This window comes from Rana temporaria, chromosome 2 (genome assembly GCF_905171775.1).
Source record: "Rana temporaria chromosome 2, aRanTem1.1, whole genome shotgun sequence".
Classification (NCBI taxonomy): domain Eukaryota; kingdom Metazoa; phylum Chordata; class Amphibia; order Anura; family Ranidae; genus Rana; species Rana temporaria.
In genome coordinates this window covers 289,696,799-289,718,279 of record NC_053490.1, presented here as the reverse complement: position 1 = coordinate 289,718,279, position 21,481 = coordinate 289,696,799, and the positions used below count along the sequence as shown (strand labels likewise).

At 42.6% G+C, this 21,481-nt stretch overlaps 1 protein-coding gene across 3 annotated transcripts in view; it reads left to right on the top strand.

Annotated features, from left to right (window-relative positions):
• The window catches only part of INPP5B (inositol polyphosphate-5-phosphatase B), a 177,062-nt gene that overhangs the window by 144,400 nt on the left and 11,181 nt on the right, over positions 1-21,481 (top strand). For all 3 annotated transcript variants that reach the window (XM_040337207.1, XM_040337206.1, XM_040337208.1), the window contains 8 exons: positions 861-972; positions 2,065-2,174; positions 4,299-4,434; positions 7,790-7,900; positions 12,339-12,504; positions 18,298-18,533; positions 19,952-20,065; positions 20,695-20,779. In XM_040337207.1, the coding sequence (XP_040193141.1) occupies positions 861-972; positions 2,065-2,174; positions 4,299-4,434; positions 7,790-7,900; positions 12,339-12,504; positions 18,298-18,533; positions 19,952-20,065; positions 20,695-20,779 (1,070 nt within the window). The remainder of the gene's footprint in view (positions 1-860; positions 973-2,064; positions 2,175-4,298; positions 4,435-7,789; positions 7,901-12,338; positions 12,505-18,297; positions 18,534-19,951; positions 20,066-20,694; positions 20,780-21,481) is intronic.

Here is a 21,481-nt window from a genome sequence, read left to right as displayed (position 1 = left end):
ATACCCCTTTTGGCTATGGTTTTCACCATGGTCATACAAGAAGTTATGGCCCAAATCTCCCAGTTCTTTGCTGACTCTAGCCACAGAGGCCACAAGCATGCTCCCATGCCCTTCCTGCCTATTTTTAATCTGATTTGCCTGCAGCATTTGTGACTTCCAAGCTATTTGCGGCAGAGACTCACTTCAGTCTTTCACTGATGAGCTCACCCCTAACGGGTCGCAGTCTCCTGCTATTACTCCCAAATTAAAGAAAGGTTGTTCTTGATTAATTGATAGAGTGCACCACTCGGGAACTAGGGGGTTGACCTGTTGTATCTACCAGTGCTGTTTCCAGTCTTCTGGGTCATTTAAAACTCCAGTTGTTCCCACTATTTTTTTCTGTGGGGGTTGAACCCATTCTGATTAACGGATATGGAGGTTGAAAGCATCCTGATAAGCTGTTTTGTGATGGATGAGTTAAAGGTCTGCCTCCTCCATTCATTGATTGTGCTTCATTCATAAAAACTTTGGTACAACTCCTGTGACTGTAAGGGGGGCGATCATAGTCAGTACTGTTGACAAGTGCATATAACAGGTCCCTTGGCTCTATTAACCTCCGCTGTACCAGAGGACTATGGCTGTGGGGCATCGGGGGCATCAGAAGACAAAAGAAAGAGCCAGCACCAGCAAAAATTACAATGATTGTAAATAATGTCGCTGGTGCTGATTTTTTTTTTTTTCTAAACTTGGGCTTTAAGCTCTGTGGAAGATTTCACTTATTTCTGTTGATGATGAGTATTGTATGCTAGTGTCAGTGTTAAATGACCTTTGTGTGTATTACATGTTAATAATGGCGCAACATTTTGTTTTACATTTTATAGTGTTGTGTTATGGCTTGGAGATCTAAACTACAGGTTAAAGGACATAGATGTTGAGAAAGTGAAGAAACTTATTGGAATTAAGGACTATAAATCCATCTATGAGTTTGATCAGGTATGAAGTGATCCAGTATTCTTTAATACCCTTGGTTTGACAGGTCGAAAAAACAAGTATGTTTTTGTAAGTATTTTCATTAGGTTGTGTAACCAAATGTGAAAAAAAAGGTGCTTGTTATTACTTTTGTTAGAAGGAAAAGTTTTTCTATGCCCCCCTCCCTATCTTAAAGTGATTCTAAAGGCAGAAGTTTTTTTGGAATGCATTAAGATAAAAAAAAACTGTGTGCAGCAGCCCCCTTCAGCCCTCCTAATACTTACCTGAGCCCCATTTCAATCCAGTGATGTTGCACAAGAGACTTGCCTGTCTGGGACTCTTTAGCGGACATTTAAGCTGGGGTTGCTTGTAATGAGGCTGATTGGTGCTGGATCCTGTGGCTACGGAATCTTCACTGGTTTTTTTTTTTTTTTTTTACTGACCAATGAGTTTCCAGCAGGGTGCTGTACAGGTCCAGGGCAGTGGACCCCAAAAAATGGGAGATTGAGTCCCTGAGGGTCTAGTGCAGTGATGGCAAACCTTGGCTGTTAAGGTTCGCCATCACTGGTCTAGTGTGACATAGCCTGCTGTGTTGGGTGAAGATTGGGTCCTTATTTTGTGGACAGGAATATCTCTTGGTTCTCCCACTAGGGGCACTGGTGTGCAGTTTTCTGGTCCCTGCAAGTCCCCAGCGAGCTGAAGAGATTCAGTGGTGGTGTGGTTTCCCTGTGTTTCTCCTTGGGTGCTTTTTAAGTGAGAGTAATATTTCTCACTGACTGCATTTGACTGCAATGCCTCTTTTGGTGACTGATGCATTTGTATTAGACAGGTGGTTCAACTCTGGGGTGCATGGTTTACCCCAAAGTTAAGGAACTAACACCCTTGGTAGCAAATAAAAATAAAGATCAAGAGGCTTTTCTGGTTTTTGAAAAAAAAAGTCACACACATCCTGTGGTACCTATTGTAGGCAGAACGTTTGTAATGACATAATTCTATTAGTAAGTTTCAGCATTTATCACATATCCTTGTTTTGTATATTATATCAAGCTCTACTTGAATGCCCTGTAAAAGTAATAAGCAGTTTCTCACTAACTAACTACTGGTCTGTTATCTCAGCTGAAGCAGCAGAGGGAGGAAAAAGCAGTCTTTGATGGTTTCACGGAAGGAGAGATAAACTTTCAGCCAACGTACAAATATGATACTGGTTCTGATGAGTGGGATACAAGGTAAATCTGTCAGATTGAAATTTTTGTTTTATCCTTTACTCTTTCTATTCAGTATAGTTTTTAGGCTGATACTTCTGTTTTGCCGTTGTTTAATTATTTTTCATTCTCTCGCAGTAAGTTGTTCAAGTTTAATTATTGGCTAATTTCTACAACCCCCTTTAGTTATTAATACATTTTTTCTAATGGAATTTGTACCCTGTTTGATCAAACTGTGGCAATTCGTGAGATTTTCTCTTTCTTCCTGTCTGGTAAAATAATTCCAGCAGGACAGGAAGTGAGGGGAAATCCCCTAACAGGACTCTGGATAGCAGTAAAAAACTGACAGATGTTCTAATCCTTCACCACTCTATCCAACCCTAGGAAAACAGTTTTGGCTTGACAAACATTAAAAGAAAAGTTCTGGATAAAAAAACTACTCACCTAGGTGGATGCAGCATCTGTCCGAAAGTCCATCTGTCCCCCAACGGCTCCAGACCGAGAACTGAGCGATCAAAGACCACTAATCACTCAGTTCTGGGTCTTCAGGCTGTAGAGAGCTGGGGACTGTTGGTCAGTGGCTCTCTGCTCTCCCCTCCAGTGTTCACTGGAGCACTGGGCTGTGAAGGGGCAGGAGTGGCTGACTCAGGCTCTCAGTGGCTCCCTGAGAGGCTCTGTCACTTCCTGGTCCATCATCTGGGCTAGATCTTTTCAGAGCCTGGACCAGCTCTGTGATGTCAGCTGACAGCGGGATTCATCCCACTGTTGCCTGAAAACAGGTGACAGGAGTGCAGAACAAACTGCACTCCTGTGATCCATAGGATAAGTACAGCCAAAAAAAGCTTTGGCTATACTTCTCCTTTTTAAGCATTTTTTACTTTCTACATTGTATTTGTTTGGTCATGCCCATAGTCTTTATAACTCTAGCAAACATTGCAATGCTTGTTGATAAATCAAGCCAGGAACATGTACCATTCATATACAAATCAACCTATTCAGATTCTAAGTAGGCGTTATAGCAAGCTGCTGTGCTAAAAATGATTGCACAACATCACCCATCCTTGTAATGACAGAGGAAATGAAAACAATGGATTGAATGTTTTCACGTAAATGTAATGGCCCTTCCCTTGTTGAAAAACTCATTTATCTTTTACTACATGTTTAGAGCTGTTTTTACTTATAACCTCACTGTTGTCAAATTAGTCTGACAGAATTGCATTTACAGCAATTACATCACTACTCTACATACATACTGAGTTTATTGTCATAATTACTGTTCACTACTACTTTTACGTTTTGGTTCAATGTTGTGTTAGGTCCTGCTTACACATTAGTACTTAAAATGCATGAATTATTTGGTGCATTGTAAAGCATTTCAACAAGCATCTCTGTATGTGATCTACAGTCCTCTGTGCAGCTGTGGGCATTAAAACGCACATATAGTGAATTTACATATTCATTTTACACGTGGAACTATTAAGTCCTGTTATAAAAAAAAAAAAACATCAGCAAGCAGGATTTTTAAAAAGGCCCCCTACAAAATGCACAACGAAGACCTGTATATATGTTAACCATGGTACAAATGTCTCCATATGTTTTAGGTGCAGTTGCAGGTGCGATATACAGTATAACACTCACTTTTTTACCCTTAAAATAGAGGGTAAACTGTACCTGCGTGTTATATGCAGGGGGCTGTGGAAAGTTTTTTCCCTGAAACTTCCCTCCTTAAAGTTAGGCTGCGTGTTATACGCCTGTGCGTGTTATACGCCAATACATACAGTATGTGCTTATACTTCTGCACCAAAGTAACAGAAGTATAAAGCCCTCGAGGCTATTTACACCATTGTGTGCACCCACTAAGGTCCGTTGCATTAGGGCAGACAGTTCTTTGAATGAGCTGCCTAATGCAGCAAAACTCACCATAAATTGTACATGTATCATTTCTGGCAGCACACCCTAATGCACATTAGTGCTGCAACACATATCCCTCAGCAAGGTGCATTGGGGTGCCTTTCAGAATGAATGGTACCGCATTACACAGATACATGTAGCATGCCTTAACGCAATGCAGTAGTGTGAATAGGCCCTTAACATGATTATGTCTACTCTAATAATATCGTTATCTTTACTCCTTTTCTGTTTCTGCAGTGAAAAGTGCCGTGCACCTGCCTGGTGTGACCGCATACTCTGGAAAGGCAAACATGTAAAGCAGATGGATTATCAAAGTGTTATGAGCTTAAAAACAAGTGACCATAAACCAGTCAGCTCTGTTTTTAATATTGGGGTGAGGTTGTTTCTAAAATGTATCTTTAAAGTATCTTACCATCAGTAAGTATGTAAAAGATGTGTTTACTTAATGGATTGCACATACAAGCACTGACTTGTTAAATGTACTTTCAGACAGCAAAATTGATCTGGAGCTAATCCAGTGAAGTCAGATTTATATTACGTATGCAACATGATATTGTGACATGTATTCATTACCTAGGAATTTCAAGGATTTGTATGTAAAATTACTTGCCACTTTTTCTATTGACCGCTCATGCAGGGCAATGGGGGATATCTGTGGCCACTGTGTGCACAGTCTCATCACATAAGTGAATGTTACTGAGCATGGTCTTTTGAATTCCTACCTCCCAAAGCAGTGTCTGTATTACTATTCTGCAGCCAGACAACTTGACAGCAATACATTTTGAACAGTAATTTAAGTTAAAGTGGATGTAAACCCACTCTCATACTTTCTAAACTACTGCCATAGTCATACCTCCCAACCGGCAGGTATTCTGCGGGACTTTCCCGCATTGACACCTATTTGCCGCATTCCTGCAGTTGAGGAAATATTCCTGCATAGGGCAGAGGAAGAGGAGGAGAGGAGTATAAGGAAGCAGCACGGGAGTAGGGGAACAAGTAAGAGGTTTTCAGCTTCTTTACATGTCTGAGGTCGGCGGCAGCACAGCAGCAGCACAGCCTCCCCCCCCCCCCCCCCCCCCTCGTCATCTTCCTTACTTCTGTTCATATCGGAGGTCGGCGGCACCAGACCCCCCCTTAATGTCCGGTATTAAAAAAAAATCGTCATCCTGCGGCAAAAACCCAACCCCCCTCCGCTCAACAACTTTAATGTCCGGAAATAAAAAATTGTGCATCCCGTGGCAACCCCCCTCCTCAACAACTCTAATGTCTGAAAATAAAAAAAATGGCGACTTGCTCAACAACTTGAGAGGTTTGGCCATAGTGGTTATCTATCAGGATATACATGCTTCCTGCTTGTATACTTTCCTGTCAAATGTCTGCCCTCTGTTCTGAGACCAGAAAAACTGCAGATTCTGTGGGTGGGTCTGTTGTCTGGAGCTCGGTGGGTGGAGTTGTGATGTCGGTAGACTCCCCACCCACCTTTACACGCCCCTTGTCAACATGCATTTTCTCCTGTGTATTTCTTACACTGAACTTCTGCTATGATCACTAGCATCCAGTCAAAACCCAGAAAAGTCACCACATGACTTAAGCATGCCCAATCGTGCTGAGGTGTGGAGCAGCCAATCCTGGGAGAAGAAAGGAGGAGGGGATCTGAAGTACACTGAATGTCTCTCTCAAGCTCATGCATGAGATATGTAAATCACCTGTCACTCACAGCAAGGGGAAAGAACTGACTCCTATTTCTCAGTTTGTCAGTTTTTATCTCAAGCGGATTGCTCAGAGCTGGATTAATTCTTCGTGGTATGACTGGGTAAAGATAACATGAAATCCTATACTGTACAAGGTGCAAGCCTTAATTAAAACATAAAAATAAAAATGGGGGTTTACATTCACTTTAAATTAGAAGGCAAATAATTAACATTTGGATTTCAAAAAAATGGGCAGCTTTATTACATGGCTTTTTGCAAATGGTTGCAAATCACCTTTTAATATGTTGCATAACACATTATCCATGCTAATTATCTGATAATCCTGCTTCTGCAAAGTAACATCATTGTCCCTAAATTAGGTCTTCACGATCTTATATTGTACCTTTTATATTATGTGGCATGCTGCAAGAGAAGTATATTTTAGTAAATTATACTCACCTAGGTGGATGCTGCATCTGTCCCCCATCAGCTCTAAGACCGAGAACTGAGTGATCAAACACCACTGATTGCTTCAGGCTGCAGAGAGCTGGTGACTGTCAGTCAGCGGCTCTCTGCTCTGCCCCTCCAGTGCTCATTGGAGCGGGGCTGTGGGGGGGAGTGGCTGGCTCAGGCTCTCAGCGGTCTGCTGAGAAGCTTGGCCAGCTGACCGACCGGGCATCTGGTGGATCCTGACCATATGTAATGTCAGCCATGATGGCTTTAGCCTACTGTTGGCTTAACCCCCCTGGCGGTATCCCCGAGCGTGACTCGGGGTTGATTTTTTCTACCAAAATCGGTAACCCCGAGTCACGCTCGGGGTAGACATGCAGAGCCTGCAGCGTGCGCTGGCTTACCTTCTCCTGGATCCAGCGATGTCACCACGCTGTGTGAGCGAGCGGGACCTCGCTCGATTCACACAGCGTCCTCCTTTGCCGCCGATCTCCGTTCCCTGCGACGTTACGACGCACGGGAGCGGAGATCGGCGCCAAATTCAAAAAAGTAAACAAACACTATACATACAGTATACTGTAATCTTATAGATTACAATACTGTATGTAAAAAAATACACACCCCCCTTGTCCCTAGTGGTCTGTCCAGTGTCATGCATGTCATTTTATATAATAAAAACGGTTCTTTCTCCCTGCAAACTGTAGATTGTCCATAGCAACCAAAAGTGTCCCTTTATGTCAAAAATGGTTTTAGATCAGCTAGAAAACAGCGATAATAAATTATAATCACTTGCAGAATTGTGCGATAGCGATTTGCGGGGAAATTCGTCATAAAAAAAATAATAATGACAGCAACAATTCTGCAACTGAGCAAATTTCAGTGATTTTGAGTTGATTACATTATTGAATCATTTTTATTTTAATTATATTATTATTTGTTATAATTATTTATAATTATTTATTATATTATAATTTAAAATTGTGTTTTTAAAAAAATGTCATACCCGGGATGCCTATTAGATTCTTGTTTGGTCAGATTTAAGTGAGTTATTCCTAAAAATCACAGGCCTACAGTATAAAACGCCAAATTTCCTTGCAAATAATTGTACCGCTTTCAGCACCTTTTTTCAGACAGAATCATACCGCCAGGGAGGTTAAAACAGGTCACAGGAGTGCAGAACGGACTGCACTCATGTGATCTATAGAAATATAGCCAAAAAAAGCTTTGGCTATACTTCTCCTTTGATCAATAAACAATCTCCAATAACACTGGGGCCATGCCAATTTTCTCTTGCCGTTATGGCATAGTTGCAAAAGGACATTCAGTCACATCACGATATCTTCTCTATAAATACAAAGCATTAATTTTACTCTATACATTTACCCAAGTTGTAGATCATTGTCAGTATTAGGGTTTTGTAAGACGCATCCAATTATTTCAATAAATTATTAAGGCTACTGGCATCTGCTTGACCTGCACCTTTTTAGAGGTTTCCGGTAAATTGGTAATTGCTATACAGGTTCTTACTGTGGTGGGTATAAGAGGAAGTCTTCTAGTACTTCATTCCCTTTACTGTTTCCTTTCCAGGTGAAAGTGGTCAATGAAGAGCTGTATAAAAAAACATTCGAGGAAATTGTCCGTTCTTTGGATAAAATGGAGAATGACTGCATTCCTTCAGCTACACTGTCTCAGAGAGAGGTATAGATACTTCTTTATTGATACTGGACTATGTTGTATTATAAAATGTCATTTTAAACAGAAAGGACGGTGTATTTTTAGTGAGCACATATTTTGAGTTAGGCCGGCTATAGACGGAGCAATTTTCTTTCCTGCAACCACGGGTTGCAGAAAAAATAAATGCTCAATTCCCCCATTAACACAGTGTTGACAGGGGAATTCCTCCAGTGGAGCCATTGTGTTCTCCTGGTGGGAGGGTGGGGGGAAGCTGTCCCTGCCGGGAGAACACAGTGGACTAGATTCAGATACCTGAGCGCATCTTTCTTCCAGCGTAACGTATCTCCGATACGTTACGCCGCTCTAACTTTGGGCGCAAGTTCTGTATTCAGAAAGAACTTGCGCCCTTAGTTACGGTGGCGTAACGTATGTGTTGCGGCGTAAGGCCGCCTAATTCAAATGGGGATGTTGGGGGCGTGTTGTATTTAAATTTTACTTGACCCGTGTTTTTGACATTTTTTTTTAACGGCGCATGCGTCGTCCATAAAATATGCCAGTGTGCATTGCGCCAAAGTACGCCGCAAGGACGTATTGGATTTGACGTGAACGTAAATGACGTCCAGCCCTATTCGCGAACGACTTGCGCAAACGACGTAAAATTTTCAAAATTCGACGCAGGAACGACGGCCATACTTAACATAGGATACGCCGCACATACCCCTTATATAGCAGGGGTAACTTTACGCCGGAAAAAGCCTAACGCAAACGACGTAAAAAAAAAGCGCCGGGTGGTCGTTCGTTTCTGAATCGGCGTAAATACTAATTTGCATATTCCTCGCATAACTATACGGAAGCGCCACCTAGTGGCCAGAGAGAATATGCAGCCTAAGATACGACGGTGTAAGACACTTACACCAGTCGGATCTTAGGGATATCTATGCGTAACTGATTCTCTGAATCAGGCGCATAGATACGACGGCCCGCACTCAGAGATACGCCGTTGTATCTTGTTTCTGAATCCGGGCCAGTGATTATTGCTAGCGGCTATAACGGCCACTAGCAATGATTGCATGTAGAATCCGGTATGCTGGTTGTACCCAAGTTGGTTGATCAATCAACCTGCCCATACATGGTTGGAACCTTGGCTGGTCCCTGCTGATCCTCCTGAGATTCAATCCGTCTATGGCTGGCTTTATTATTGCAGTGTTTTAAATTATTATGTGTACCATTTACATCTTTACTTCTCTGATCTTCCATATTTTCCTTATTGTATTAAATAGGGTGATTTGTAGATTAACTGCTGGAAGGAAAAGAAACCCAATTTGAAATCACCATGCCTCTGTCCAATGGTTGAGATAAGATATCAGCCACACAGAGTGTAACGTTTTCAGAGCCAGTCGATTCATAGATTGAATTGCATTGTTAGAGAGAGAGGGGCAGATCCACAAAGGTATTACGCTGGCGTATCTCTTGATACGCCACGTAATTTCAAATTTTGCGCGTCGTATCTTTGTTTTGTAGCTTCAATACAAGATACAACGGCATCTCGGCTAGATCCGACAGGCGTACGTCTTAGTACGCCGTCAGATCTAAGCTGCAATTTTTTCAGCGGCCGCTAGGTGGCGTTTCTGTCGAATTCCGCGTCAAGTATGCAAATTAGCTAGTTACGGCGATCCACGAATGTACGTCCGGCCGGCGCATTGTTTTTACGTCGTTTGCGTTCGGCTTTTTCCGACGTATAGTTAAAGCTGCTATTCTGAGGCGTACTCAATGTTAAGTATGGCCATCGTTCCCGCGTCCAATTTTGAATTTTTTACGTCGTTTGCGTAAGTCGATCGCGAATAGGAATTTGCGTAGAATGACGTCACCATCGTAAGCATTGGCTGGTTCTGGTTTAATTTCGAGCATGCGCACTGGGATACCCCCACGGACGGCGCATGCGCCGTTAAAAAAAAAACGTTTTTTATGTCGGGTCACGACGTATTTACATAAAACACGCCCCCATCACAGAGATTTGAATGGCGCGCCATTACGCCGCCAAAGATACACTACGCCGCCGTAACTTACGGTGCAAATTCTTTGAGGATTCGAGAAAAAAAAATAAGTTACGGCGGCGTAGTGTATCTTAGATACGCTGTGCCCGGCGCAGAGGTACGTGGATCTGGCCCAGAGAGTGTAGTAAAGCATGACCATTGTGTAGCACTGGATAGCAGGAAAGATCCTGTGTATGTAAAGGACAAACATAATCTCTCCCATGTACATATGCAATAACAAATTTTACAATTTTTATTTATTTTTTAAACAAATGTTGATAACATTATATTATGCTTAATTGTTTTTCACAAATACCTTAGAAATCATTAAAAATACTACACATTCCCTTTAAGTAGTTGATGCTTATTGCATGGCTTCGTACGGTGGATTCGATCTAGGTAGACAAATGGTCAATTGATCACCCACATGTCTTATAGTATTTCTGCTGCCTTTATGTTCTTTGACGTCGCTAAAGAACAAGACTGGGTAACATGTACGGTATCTATGATTCCTTTAAGATCAGTTGAACTTTGACTCCAATTACAAATCACCTCATGCACTGTGTAATCTGGCAGAGCCTCTTAATTTTCAGAGCGCCTGTATGCTCACAAAGGGGTTTAGAAAATATTGCTCTCCATGTACATCTGACTTTATGCTTATGCAATCTAAAGCTGATCTCCAGCTTTAGTTGCAGTTAAAATAGTTTGTTTTGGGTCAAGCTGGCCCAAATGACCCATTTCCCTTAATAATGTGCAGCTGCTGGGGGCTCTGTATAAACTGTATGTAGCCTCAGCTACATACAGTATATAACACTATGGGGGTTATTTACAAAAGGCAAATCCACTTTGCACTTGAAAGTGCAGTTGATGTAGATCTGGGAGGGACATGCAAGGGAAATAAAAAAACAGCATTTTAGCTTGTCATGTACAAGCTAAAATGCTGTTTTTTTATTTCCCTTGCATGTCCCTCCCAGACATTTATTTATTGGATAATAAACTCAGCAGAGCTTCCCTTCATTTCATATCTACCCCTCAGATTTACAGTAACTGCACTTCCAAGTGCACTTTCAGTGCAATTTCTAGTGCACTTTGCACTTGTAGTTTACACACGTAGTGCAAAGTGGATTTGCCTTTCGTAAATAACCCCCTATGTTCCAGGTGTGAGATGAAACCTTCCTGTCACACCTGGAACAAAATAGCGCTGGTCTCCGCGGCCATTCATAGAAACCTTTGTGTTACATCACTTGAATACAAAGCTTCCTGATTGAGTCTGTGAGACTGTGACATCATCAGGCTGCCTCTCAGACCAATCAGAGGAAGCTTTGTATTCATTGAAAGATTGGAAAGCTTTCTATAAATGGCTGAGCGCAGCTGAGACCAACGTTATTTTGTTCCAGGAAGGTCTGCTCTTGCACCCAGAACACAGTGCTGTATACTGCGTGTAGCCTCAGCTATATACAGTTTATACAGCACCTCCAGCGGCTGCACATGCTAGTAAGGGAAATTGTTTGTTTGGGCCAGCAAGGCCCAAGTTAACTGTTTAAGCTGGAGATCAGCTGTAAATTTCTTCCCAGCTACACCTCTAGAATACTCTGTACATGTCAAGCATACAGTGAATCAACCAATGCAATTCTAAAAAAAATTGTCTTAGGCCCCTTTCAGACTGGGGCGGGAGCCGCGGTGGCGGTATAACGCCGCAAAAAATAGCGGCGCTATACCGCCGGGATTGCCGCGGGAATCAGCCGCTTGCGGTGCGGTATTAACCCCCGCTAGCGGCCGATAAAGGGTTAATACCGCCCGCAATGCGCCTCTATAGAGGCGCATTGCAGGCGGTATTGCCGCGGTTTCCCATTGTTTTCAATGGGAAGGAGCGGTGAAGGAGTGGTATACACACCGCTCCTCTCACCGCTCCAAAGATGCTGCTGACAGGAGATTTTTTTGTCTCCCGCCAGCGCATCGCCTCAGTGTGAAAGCTCTCCGGCTTTCACATTGAGTCTGCAGTGAAGGAGTTTTTCAGGCGGGATAGCAGTGCTATTTTTAGCGCTGTACCGCCTGAAAAACTCCTCAATGTGAAAGGGGCCTTAGGCAGCAAAGGCTCTGTAGTTTGCAAATTAGTCTAAGGAGTGATAATCTTAGTAGTGTTTGAGCTTCCCTTTTTGCTGTGTTGTATTGCTTTTGCTTGCAGTTTTGCTTTAAACTGTTACACCTTTCTTGCATAAAACAACCACAGTGTGATGAAGCCCTGTTACATGGTACTTCTAGTCTGGGCAGTTTAAATTGGCAATTCAGCTGTAATTACAGCGGCCCTTGTGAAATAATATTGCATAAGTGTGTCTTTGTCCTTTGTATTATACACAGACGGAAAGTTTTCATGTTTATGCGTTACTTGCTAGGGAAGCTGAAAGTGCTGATGTCTGTCTCTTTCTTAGTTTCACTTTAGGGATGTGAAGTACATGCAGCTACAGGTTCAGACATTCACCATTCATAATGATGGACAAGTGGCATGTCAGTATGAGTTCATAAGTAAGTTGGATGAGCCCTCCTACAGTAAACAGTGGCTCCGAGCTAATCCAAGCAAAGGATTCCTAACACCAGGTACACCCTTTACTTATATTGTTTCTTTGCGGTTGATTTACTAAAACTGGAGAATGCAAAATCTGGTGAAGCTCTACATGGTAGCCAATCGGCTTCTAACTTTAACTTGTTCAATTAGGCTTTGACAATAAAACCTGGAAGCTGATTGGTTTCCCTGCAGAGCTGCACCAGATTTGGCACATTTTAGTAAATCCACTCTTTTATGTAATGTGGGTCTTTTTTGTACAATAGATCTGTCACCTTAAAGTGGAGTTCCACCCATAAATATAACATTACATCAGTAGTTTTAAAAAAATGTCATTAGTCCTTTAAGAAATATATATATTTTTTTTAGATGCCTTCAAAGTGTTGTTGCTAGGCAGAATAGTTAATCTTCCCTCTTCCTGCACCTAGGTGCTTAATGCTTCCTAACCTACACCGCACAGACTCCTGGGAATGTAGTGGGTGTAACTTTCCAGGAGTCTGTGCAATCCCCAGTCTCGAAGAATCATGTGACTTGGACAGTACAGGTGCTGAAACCTGATCTGACACTGCTTGTGCAGCACTGAGCATGTGCGAGATCTGCAAGGCTGAAATCCAGGAAGTCATACAGTCTGGCTTCATGATGCCCACACTTAAGATGGCCCCAGTCAATTTCTATTTTATAAAGTGTCTAAATGCTGTAACAACCTAACAAAACGGACCTTAGTTTACAGACTAACTTTACTAGAATACATTAAGCTTGTGTATTACAGGGGTATTTATATTTAAAAAGTGAAATTGTGGCCGGAACTCCGCTTTAAAATAAACCGTTCCCATTACTCATTTGTATGGGCACGTTCGTTCACACCACAGCAAATGCATTCATTTGTTTTGCATTTTTGAAAGGCTACATTTGAACTGATTTACTAAAACTGAAGAGTGCAAAATCTGGTGAAGCTGTCCATGGTATCCAATCAGCTTTTAACTTCAGCTTGTTCAATTAAGCTTCGACAGTAAGCCCTTGTTCACATTGAAGCAATTTGACAGGTCAAATCGCATGAAAAATCGCAGCCTTTTGCCTTCAGTGGCACCGTTCCCATCCGTGCGACGCTGACTTTGCGCTGCCACACCGATGTGCAAAAGCAGTTTCTGCACTACTTTTTCAGATTTTCAGGTGCGACTTCAATAGACCTCAGTGTATGAAGCCGCACAGATGTCTTTCAGGTCACACTCGAAGTCGCATGGACAGGCTGCTTTGAAATCGTGTGGCATTGCATGATTTCAATGCCCTGTTCAATGTGAACGAGGGCTAATGCCCCGTACACCCGGTCGGAATTTTCCGACAAGAAAAGTCAGATGTGAGCTTTTGGTTGGAAATTCTGACCGTGTGTAGGCTCCATCGGACTTTTCCTGTCGGAATTTCCATCAACTAAAATTTGAGAGCTGGTTCTCAAATTTTCAGACGGGAAAAATTCTTATCGGAAATTCCGATCGTCTGTAGCAATTCCGACGCGCAAAATTCCTGTGCATGTTTGGAAACAAGTCAACACATGCTCAGAAGCATTGAACTTCATTTTCTCGGCTCGTCGTAGTGTCGTATGTCACCGCGTTTTTGACGGTCAAAAGTTCAGAGAACTTTTGTGTGACTGTGTGTATGCAAGCCAAGCTTGAGCGGAATTCCGTCGGAAAGACCATCCAAGGTTTTTTCAATGGAAAATCCGACCGTGTGTTCCCAGCATAATGCCGCGTACACACCATCACTTTATGTGATGAAAAAAAATGACGTTTTTAAAAACGTCACTTTAATTGACCGTGTGTGTGGGAAAACGTCGTTTTATGTCTTGTAAAAAACGACCAAAAAAAATTGAAGCATGCTTCAATTTTATGTGTCGTTTTTCAAAAGTGCACTTTTTACTTCACAGAAATTGACCGTGTGTAGCAAAAAACGTCGTTTTCTAAGACGTTTTTTCATCCACGCATGCCCAGAAGCAAGCTTCAATGGAAAAACGTGGTGGAACGTAACCTCACTTTGAAAGATCATTGTGAGAAAACGATGGTGTGTAGGCAACTTCGTCTTTGAAAATTGAGGTTTCAAAAACGTCGTTTTTTACTTCACAGAAAGTGTCGTTTTTTTTTCATCACATAAAGTGATGGTGTGTACGGGGCATGAGTCTTGGTTCACGCATATGCAATGCAGGAACCATCGCGATTCCTGTGCGGTTTCCCGCATCGCATCTAACTCGCAAGCAGTTCAGACTGCTCTCTGCGAACTGCTCTGGGTGTCACTAGAAATTTAATGACACTCCCGGTTCGCAAAGTGCAGCAGAACGCAGTGCGTACTGTGGAATCGGATCGCATGGGTGTTTACACCCATGCGATCCTATTCCAGTGCAGACCAAAAAAATGGTACCGCACCATTTTCATGCGAATGCAATGTGATTTCAGCCCTACAAACTGGCTGAATTTGCATCGCACTGACATCACATGTAGTGTGCCCAGCAATGCAGTGCACATCACATGCAAGATCTGGCATCGCATATGTGTGAACCCAGCCTAAAACCTGGAAGCTGATTGGTTTCTATGCAGAGCTGCACCAGATTTTCCACTCTAGTTTTAGAAACTCCAACCCCTGTGTGAACAGATTCTAATCAAAACGATGAAAGTTCTGCAAACTGCTGTACATGGAAAGAAATAATACGCCAACTTCTAGAATCTGTATTTAAAATTAGTTTTACAAGCCTTCAAAATGTACTGTTTTTTTAAATCTGAAAAATGTAATTTGCAAATTGAACATGGGCTTTGATCCTAAATGAGGTGATATTGTAGACTACACAACACCCCCCTATGCCAAAGAGGTAGGGAGAAGAGAATCTGTGCTGTTGTCCTAGCACACTTCCGGGCCTAGGGGGACAATGCTGCTCTTCCATAGACAGTAAATTTAGCGAGTGCTGTGAGCAAGTGGGAAAACAAAAGAAAATTAATGCAGCCACCACATCCAAAGAATTTTAGGCCCCTTTCACACGTGCCAGGTCCGTTTTTGCTCAGCAGTGGATCTGTCCGCTGATCACCCTGCTGAGCTGAGCGGGTGAATGACAGGTCCGTGCCCACTCCGCTTATGCAGAGCAGACTCAGACACAGCCCTATTTGTTTTATGGGCAGCCAGATGTAAATGAACTGTTAACATCTGACTGCCCATAGAGCAGAGCGGGTTGTGTCTACGTCCGAGGGGAACAGATCCCCTTCCATTTTTTGTTGGATTGGATCGGATCCAGAGGTAGCCGGGTGTAAATGAACACAAATTGGTTTACATTTGGCACTCCATAGAAGAGAATGGACAGTCTGATCCGGAACGGCTGAAAAACATACAGTTGGACCTGATCGGATCTTTCGTGTGAAAGGGGCCTAAAGCTGCAATATATTACATTTCTGCTTTTGTGTTTCAATACAGTTTTAATTATACAGGGGGGGCGGGGGTCCCATGTTGTTTGTAATTTTCCAATTATACAGACAGAGATGTGTCATGCACCTATTCTCTAAAATCTGACCTTTTATTAGCAATTGGTAGCATTCATGGAAAAGTAGACGTGGAATTAGATCAGTATGCACAATACAGTATGTTTCTGCCTTTCATGAAGTAACGCTCTTTACAGTTTGTATGGCCTCGCTTTTTTGTTACAGTGGAACAATAGCTAACAATAGACAGAATACAAGTGGGTGTTTTAGAAATGTAAATGGGAAGATATTGACCAATGTTGGAGTAAATCAATAAACTTTTGTTAGAGCATTTTTGTTAGGAATATGTAGTCCTTCCTCTAAAGCCCCATACACACTATCAGATTTCCTGAAGGTTTTTCGCTTCAGGTTTACCAAAACCATGGAGTGCAAGGGCCTGCCTGATTGCATACTAATTGAAACTCTTATGCCGCGTACACACGATAATTTTTCGGCATGAAAAAAAAACGACATTTTTAAAAACGTAATTTAAAATGATTGTGTGTGGGCTTCACATCGTTTTTCGGGTTGTAAAAAATGATCGTGTGTGGGCTAAAACAACGTTTTAATCTCGCGCATGCTCAGAAGCAAGTTATGAGACGGGAGCGCTCGTTCAGGTAAAACTACCGTTCATAATGGAGTAAGCACATTCATCACGCTGTAACAGACAGAAAAGCGCAAATTGTCTTTTACTAACACGGAATCAGCTAAAGCAGCCCAAAGGTGAATAGAACTTCCCCTTTAGAGTGCGTGTTGTACATCACCACGCTTTTTTCATAATTTTTTAAAAACGATGGTGTGTGAGCAACGTCGTTTTTAATGATGAAGTTGGAAAAACTTCGCTTTTTGGACATGCTGAAAAACAAAGTTTTTTTTCATGCCGAAAAATGATCGTGTGTACGCGGCATTATGTCAATGAGACCCACATCTCTCCTCCGGGCTGGAAAGTCTGAGATAAAAAAAATGATCTTAGCTTTCCAGCCAAGTACACGACAATATTTACAACGGCCAGGGGCCGGATGTGACGTCCTAACTTCATGCCCGGGCCTTCGAGAGTCATAGACTACGGTGGACCATCTAAGCACCGGTATTCTCTTTGGTGAACTTCCGCCTGCAGCGGATTCCTTCCCTGGCTCGATGATTGCACAGTGAGCTGGTAAAAGCACCAGAGGGGGTCCCCTCCCGCTGCCTGTTAGAACAATTAGCAGCTATGATTGTTCCTACGGTGCAGGGACTTACTGGCTGAAAATAATAATACTGGAACAATGTCTGTGGGTGCAGGCATCATCCTGGTATAACCACTGCAATGGAAGGACGTCCATTTGCGGCCTCAGCAAAAAAAAAAGTTTATACGCTCTAGGTCAGGCATGTCCAAAGTCCGGCCCGGGGGCCAATTGCGGTTTAATGCGGCCCCACTTGTAATTTGGACATGTATCTCTTTTGTAGTCCCCAACGAATCCCTGAGCATCGCGCATTCAGAGGCTGCATTCATGTCAATGGTGAGGCTGCATTCATGTCAATGGTGAGGCTGCATTCATGGGCACTCATTAGGCTGCATTCATGGGCACTGACCTGACTTATTTTGCTTCACAGTTCTTGATTTAAAATTTGTGTGTTATATGCATGTGCGTGTTATACACCAATAAATACGGTATATCCAAATAACATGCCTGAGCTCGTCCTTAGACTCTTAACCACACATAGCCACAAAGGCAAGAGAATTCTTGTTGGGCAGTGTATTAATTAATTTGTATTTAATTTTAATGGTTCGAAGAATGTCAGGCAAAATGGTCGGCCCTCACGCATGTTCACTTCATCAAATCTGGCCCTCTTTGAAAAAAGTTTGGACACCCCTGCTCTAGGTGGATGCTGCATCGGTCCCACGCTGGCTCTAAGACCGAGAACTGAGTGATCAAATACCGCTGATCGCTCAGTTTTTAGCCTGCAGAGAGCCAGTGACTGTGAGTCACTGGCTCTCTGCTCTGTCCCTCCAGCGCTCACTGGAGTGCCGGGCTGTGGAGGGAGCGGGAGGGATCTCTGGGAGGCTGAGCCAACTGCCGGTCCAGGGATCTGGGTGGATTCCGACTGGGAGTTCTTGGGAAAGTTGGCATCTTTGTGACATCAGCGGACAGCTTTAGCTGTACTTCTCCTTTTTAAACCTGGTTGACCAATGAGTAGCGATGATCTGTACACACTTGCCAATTAAAAACTCATATGATTGAACTACAGCTAAATGATGGGTTCTAAAGGTTATCCGATTCTGCCCATCATCTCCGATTTGTCCTATTTTATTGAATACCTTTTGATGCAAAGCAACTATTAACTCTCTTTTCATTTTAGGATCAGAAACGCAAATAGAACTGGAGCTGTTTGTAAATAACCAATCAGCTGCTCCGCTCAATTCCGGTGAAGAAAAATTAGAAGATATTTTAATCCTCCACTTGGATAGAGGAAAGGACTTTTTTCTCTCTGTGACTGGAAACTATCTGCATAGCTGCTTTGGATCCTCTATTCAGATGATGTGCCATATTAGAGAGCCTATCAGAGACATGTCAGCGGAGACAATCCATCAATTGGTATGATGACGTGACACTATAACAGCTTTATTACTATACGCTGATCAGCCATAACATTAACCTGTCGAGGCATGGACACTACTAGACCTCTGAAAGTATGCTGTGGTATCTGATGCCAAGCCATCAATACCAGATCCTTTTAGTCCTGTAAGCTGTGAGGTGGGGCCTCCATGGGTCCGACTTGTTTTTTTCAGCACATATCTCAGATGCTTGTCTAGATAGAGACCCAGCCATCTAGCCATTAAAATTTGTCACTTGTTAAAGTCACTCTAATCCTTATGCCGCGTACACACCATCACTTTATGTGATGAAAAAAAATTACGTTTTTAAAAACGTCACTTTAATTGACTGTGTGTGGGTGAAAACGTTGTTTTATGTCTTGTAAAAAACGACCAAAAAAAATTGAAGCATGCTTCAATTTTATGTGTCGTTTTTCAAAAGTGCACTTTTTACTTCACAGAAATTGACCGTGTGTGGCAAAAAACATTGTTTTCTAAGACGTTTTTTCATCCACGCATGCCCAGAAGCTACTTATGAAGCAAGCTTCAATGGTAAAACGTGGTGGAACGTAACCTCACTTTGCAAGAACATTGTGAGAAAACGATGGTGTGTAGGCAACTTCGTCTTTGAAAATTGAAGTTTCAAAAACGTAATTTTTTACTTCACAGAAAGTGTCGTTTTTTTTCATCACATAAAGTGATGGTGTGTATGCGGCATTACACTTGCAACTTCAAGGACATCATGCTCACTTCGCTGCCGAATAAATCACATTCACTTTCAGGTGCCATTGTAACGAGATAATCTGTGTTATTCACAGTCAGTAGTCATAATGTTATGGCTGATCAGTGTATATTAAAGCGGTGGTTCACCCTAAAATGCAAGTTTCTACCATGAAATACAGCATAGTAGCGTGAGCTACAGTATGCCTTTATTTTATTTTTTATGCGCCGTACTCACTGTTTAATCCCGGAGATAAGTTTCAGACTCCCCGCGGGGAATGGGCGTTCCTAGTCAGAGGGGACAATGATTGACGGCCAGCTATGGCGCGTCACGCTTCCCGAGTAGGACTCGGCTCTTCACGGCGCTTTACGGCACCTGCGCACCTACTAGGAGCTGACTGCGCAGGCGCCGTGAAGAGACAAGTCCTATTTCGTCTATTTCCGTAAAGCGTGACGCGCCATAGCCGGCCGTCAATCATGTTCCCCTCTGCATAGGAACGCCTACTAGACTGAAACTTATCTCCGGGATTAAACAGTGAGTATGGCGCAAAAAAAAATAAAAAATAAAGGCATACTGTAGCTCACGCTAGTATGCTAGATGGCATGTTAGAAAAAAAAAAAATATTTTTAGGGTGAACCCACGCTTTAACTTTAGTGTAATAGGTATCATAACGTTGTATGATTTTTTTCTACTTTCAGGCACAAATGCCTCTTCAAATAAAGGATGACTTTGTTGGTGCAGAAAAACCATTGGATATTCCTAAAGAGCTGTGTATGATGGTTGACCATTTGTATCGGAACTCATCTCAGCAGGTAAAATTTCTGTCCTCTCCTCTTCTCATTCTAAGCAAATCTTAGAAGTTTAAAATAATGGATGTTTGGTTTCATTTTGTTCCCAGTATCTACCAATAAAATGGTGTTGATTGTGTAAGGCCTCGTACACACGACCGAGTTCCTCTGCAAAAACCAGCAAGAAACTTGCTGGGATTTTTTTTTTTCGAGGAAACCGGTCGTGTGTACATTTTTCGATGAGGAAACTGTGGAGGATCCCGTCTAGCCAAAAAGAGAGCATGTCTTCTTTTTCCTCGACGGGAATGGAGAAAATTGGCTCGCCGATTTCCTCGACAGCCTAACAAGGAACTCGACGAGCAAAACGATGTGTTTCGCCCATCGAGTTTCTCGGTCGTGTGTACGAGGCCTAAGCTGTGTCAACATCCTAGTACTTTGATGCTGTTTTATATCTAGTGTATCAAAGTATTTTCACTGTTCTCTCCATGCTGATTTCCACAGCCCGACAGCATGGGAGAACTTTTTTGCCTGGAGTTGGGCTTTAAACGTGGTTCTTCATCTGTTTATGATGTTTATTTCATGTGTAAATGACATTTTTCTTTTTAAATATAACCATGTTTGTTTTTTTTTTGTTTTTTTTTTTACATTTTCAGGAAGACCTGTTTCAACAGCCTGGATTAAGACCAGAATTTGAAGCCATCAGAGACTGCTTAGACACAGGATTTCCAGAATCTATTCGTATCCTTGAGATGTAGAATTTGTTCTCTAGGCAGTGTTGAAAATTATGATGCAGCACAAAATGGCTTGAATTAAATATTGCATTGACCACAATTTTATTCTCTATATATACCGTATTTTCCGGCGTATAAGACGACTTTCTGGATGCAAAAAAATGCATCCAAAGTCGGGGGTCGTCTTATACGCCGGGTACGGTCTCTGCCATCACTCACTTTTTTCCTGAATAGGCGGTGCGGTGCGGTGACAGTCTCCGTGCTGCAAGCGTCATGATTTAAAAGACGCTCCTTCTTCTCAGCGTGTTCTGTGATAGGTGGAACACAAATCTTCCCAGCAGCGCCTCTGTTCTGTGTTCCTCCTATCACAGATGCCTTCTCATCCTCGGACGAGATGAGAAGACGTCCGTGTTAGGCGGAACACAGAACAGAGGCGCTGCTGGGAAGATTTGTGTTCCGCCTAACACAGGACAGTCTGAGGAGAAGGCGCGTCTTTTAAATCATGACGCTCGCAGCACGGAGACTGTCACCGCACCGCCTGAAAAAAAAGTGAGTGATGGTGCAGGGGACAACTTCTACATTTGCTGGTTCAGAGCTCTTTGTGGAAATTTCCCCTGGAGTATGATGTTGAAGCCTACCTCGGCATGTTTAAGAGAGTGGAAGAACATGACATGCTACTTAACCGCTTCAGGCCCGGGCCAATTCTGAC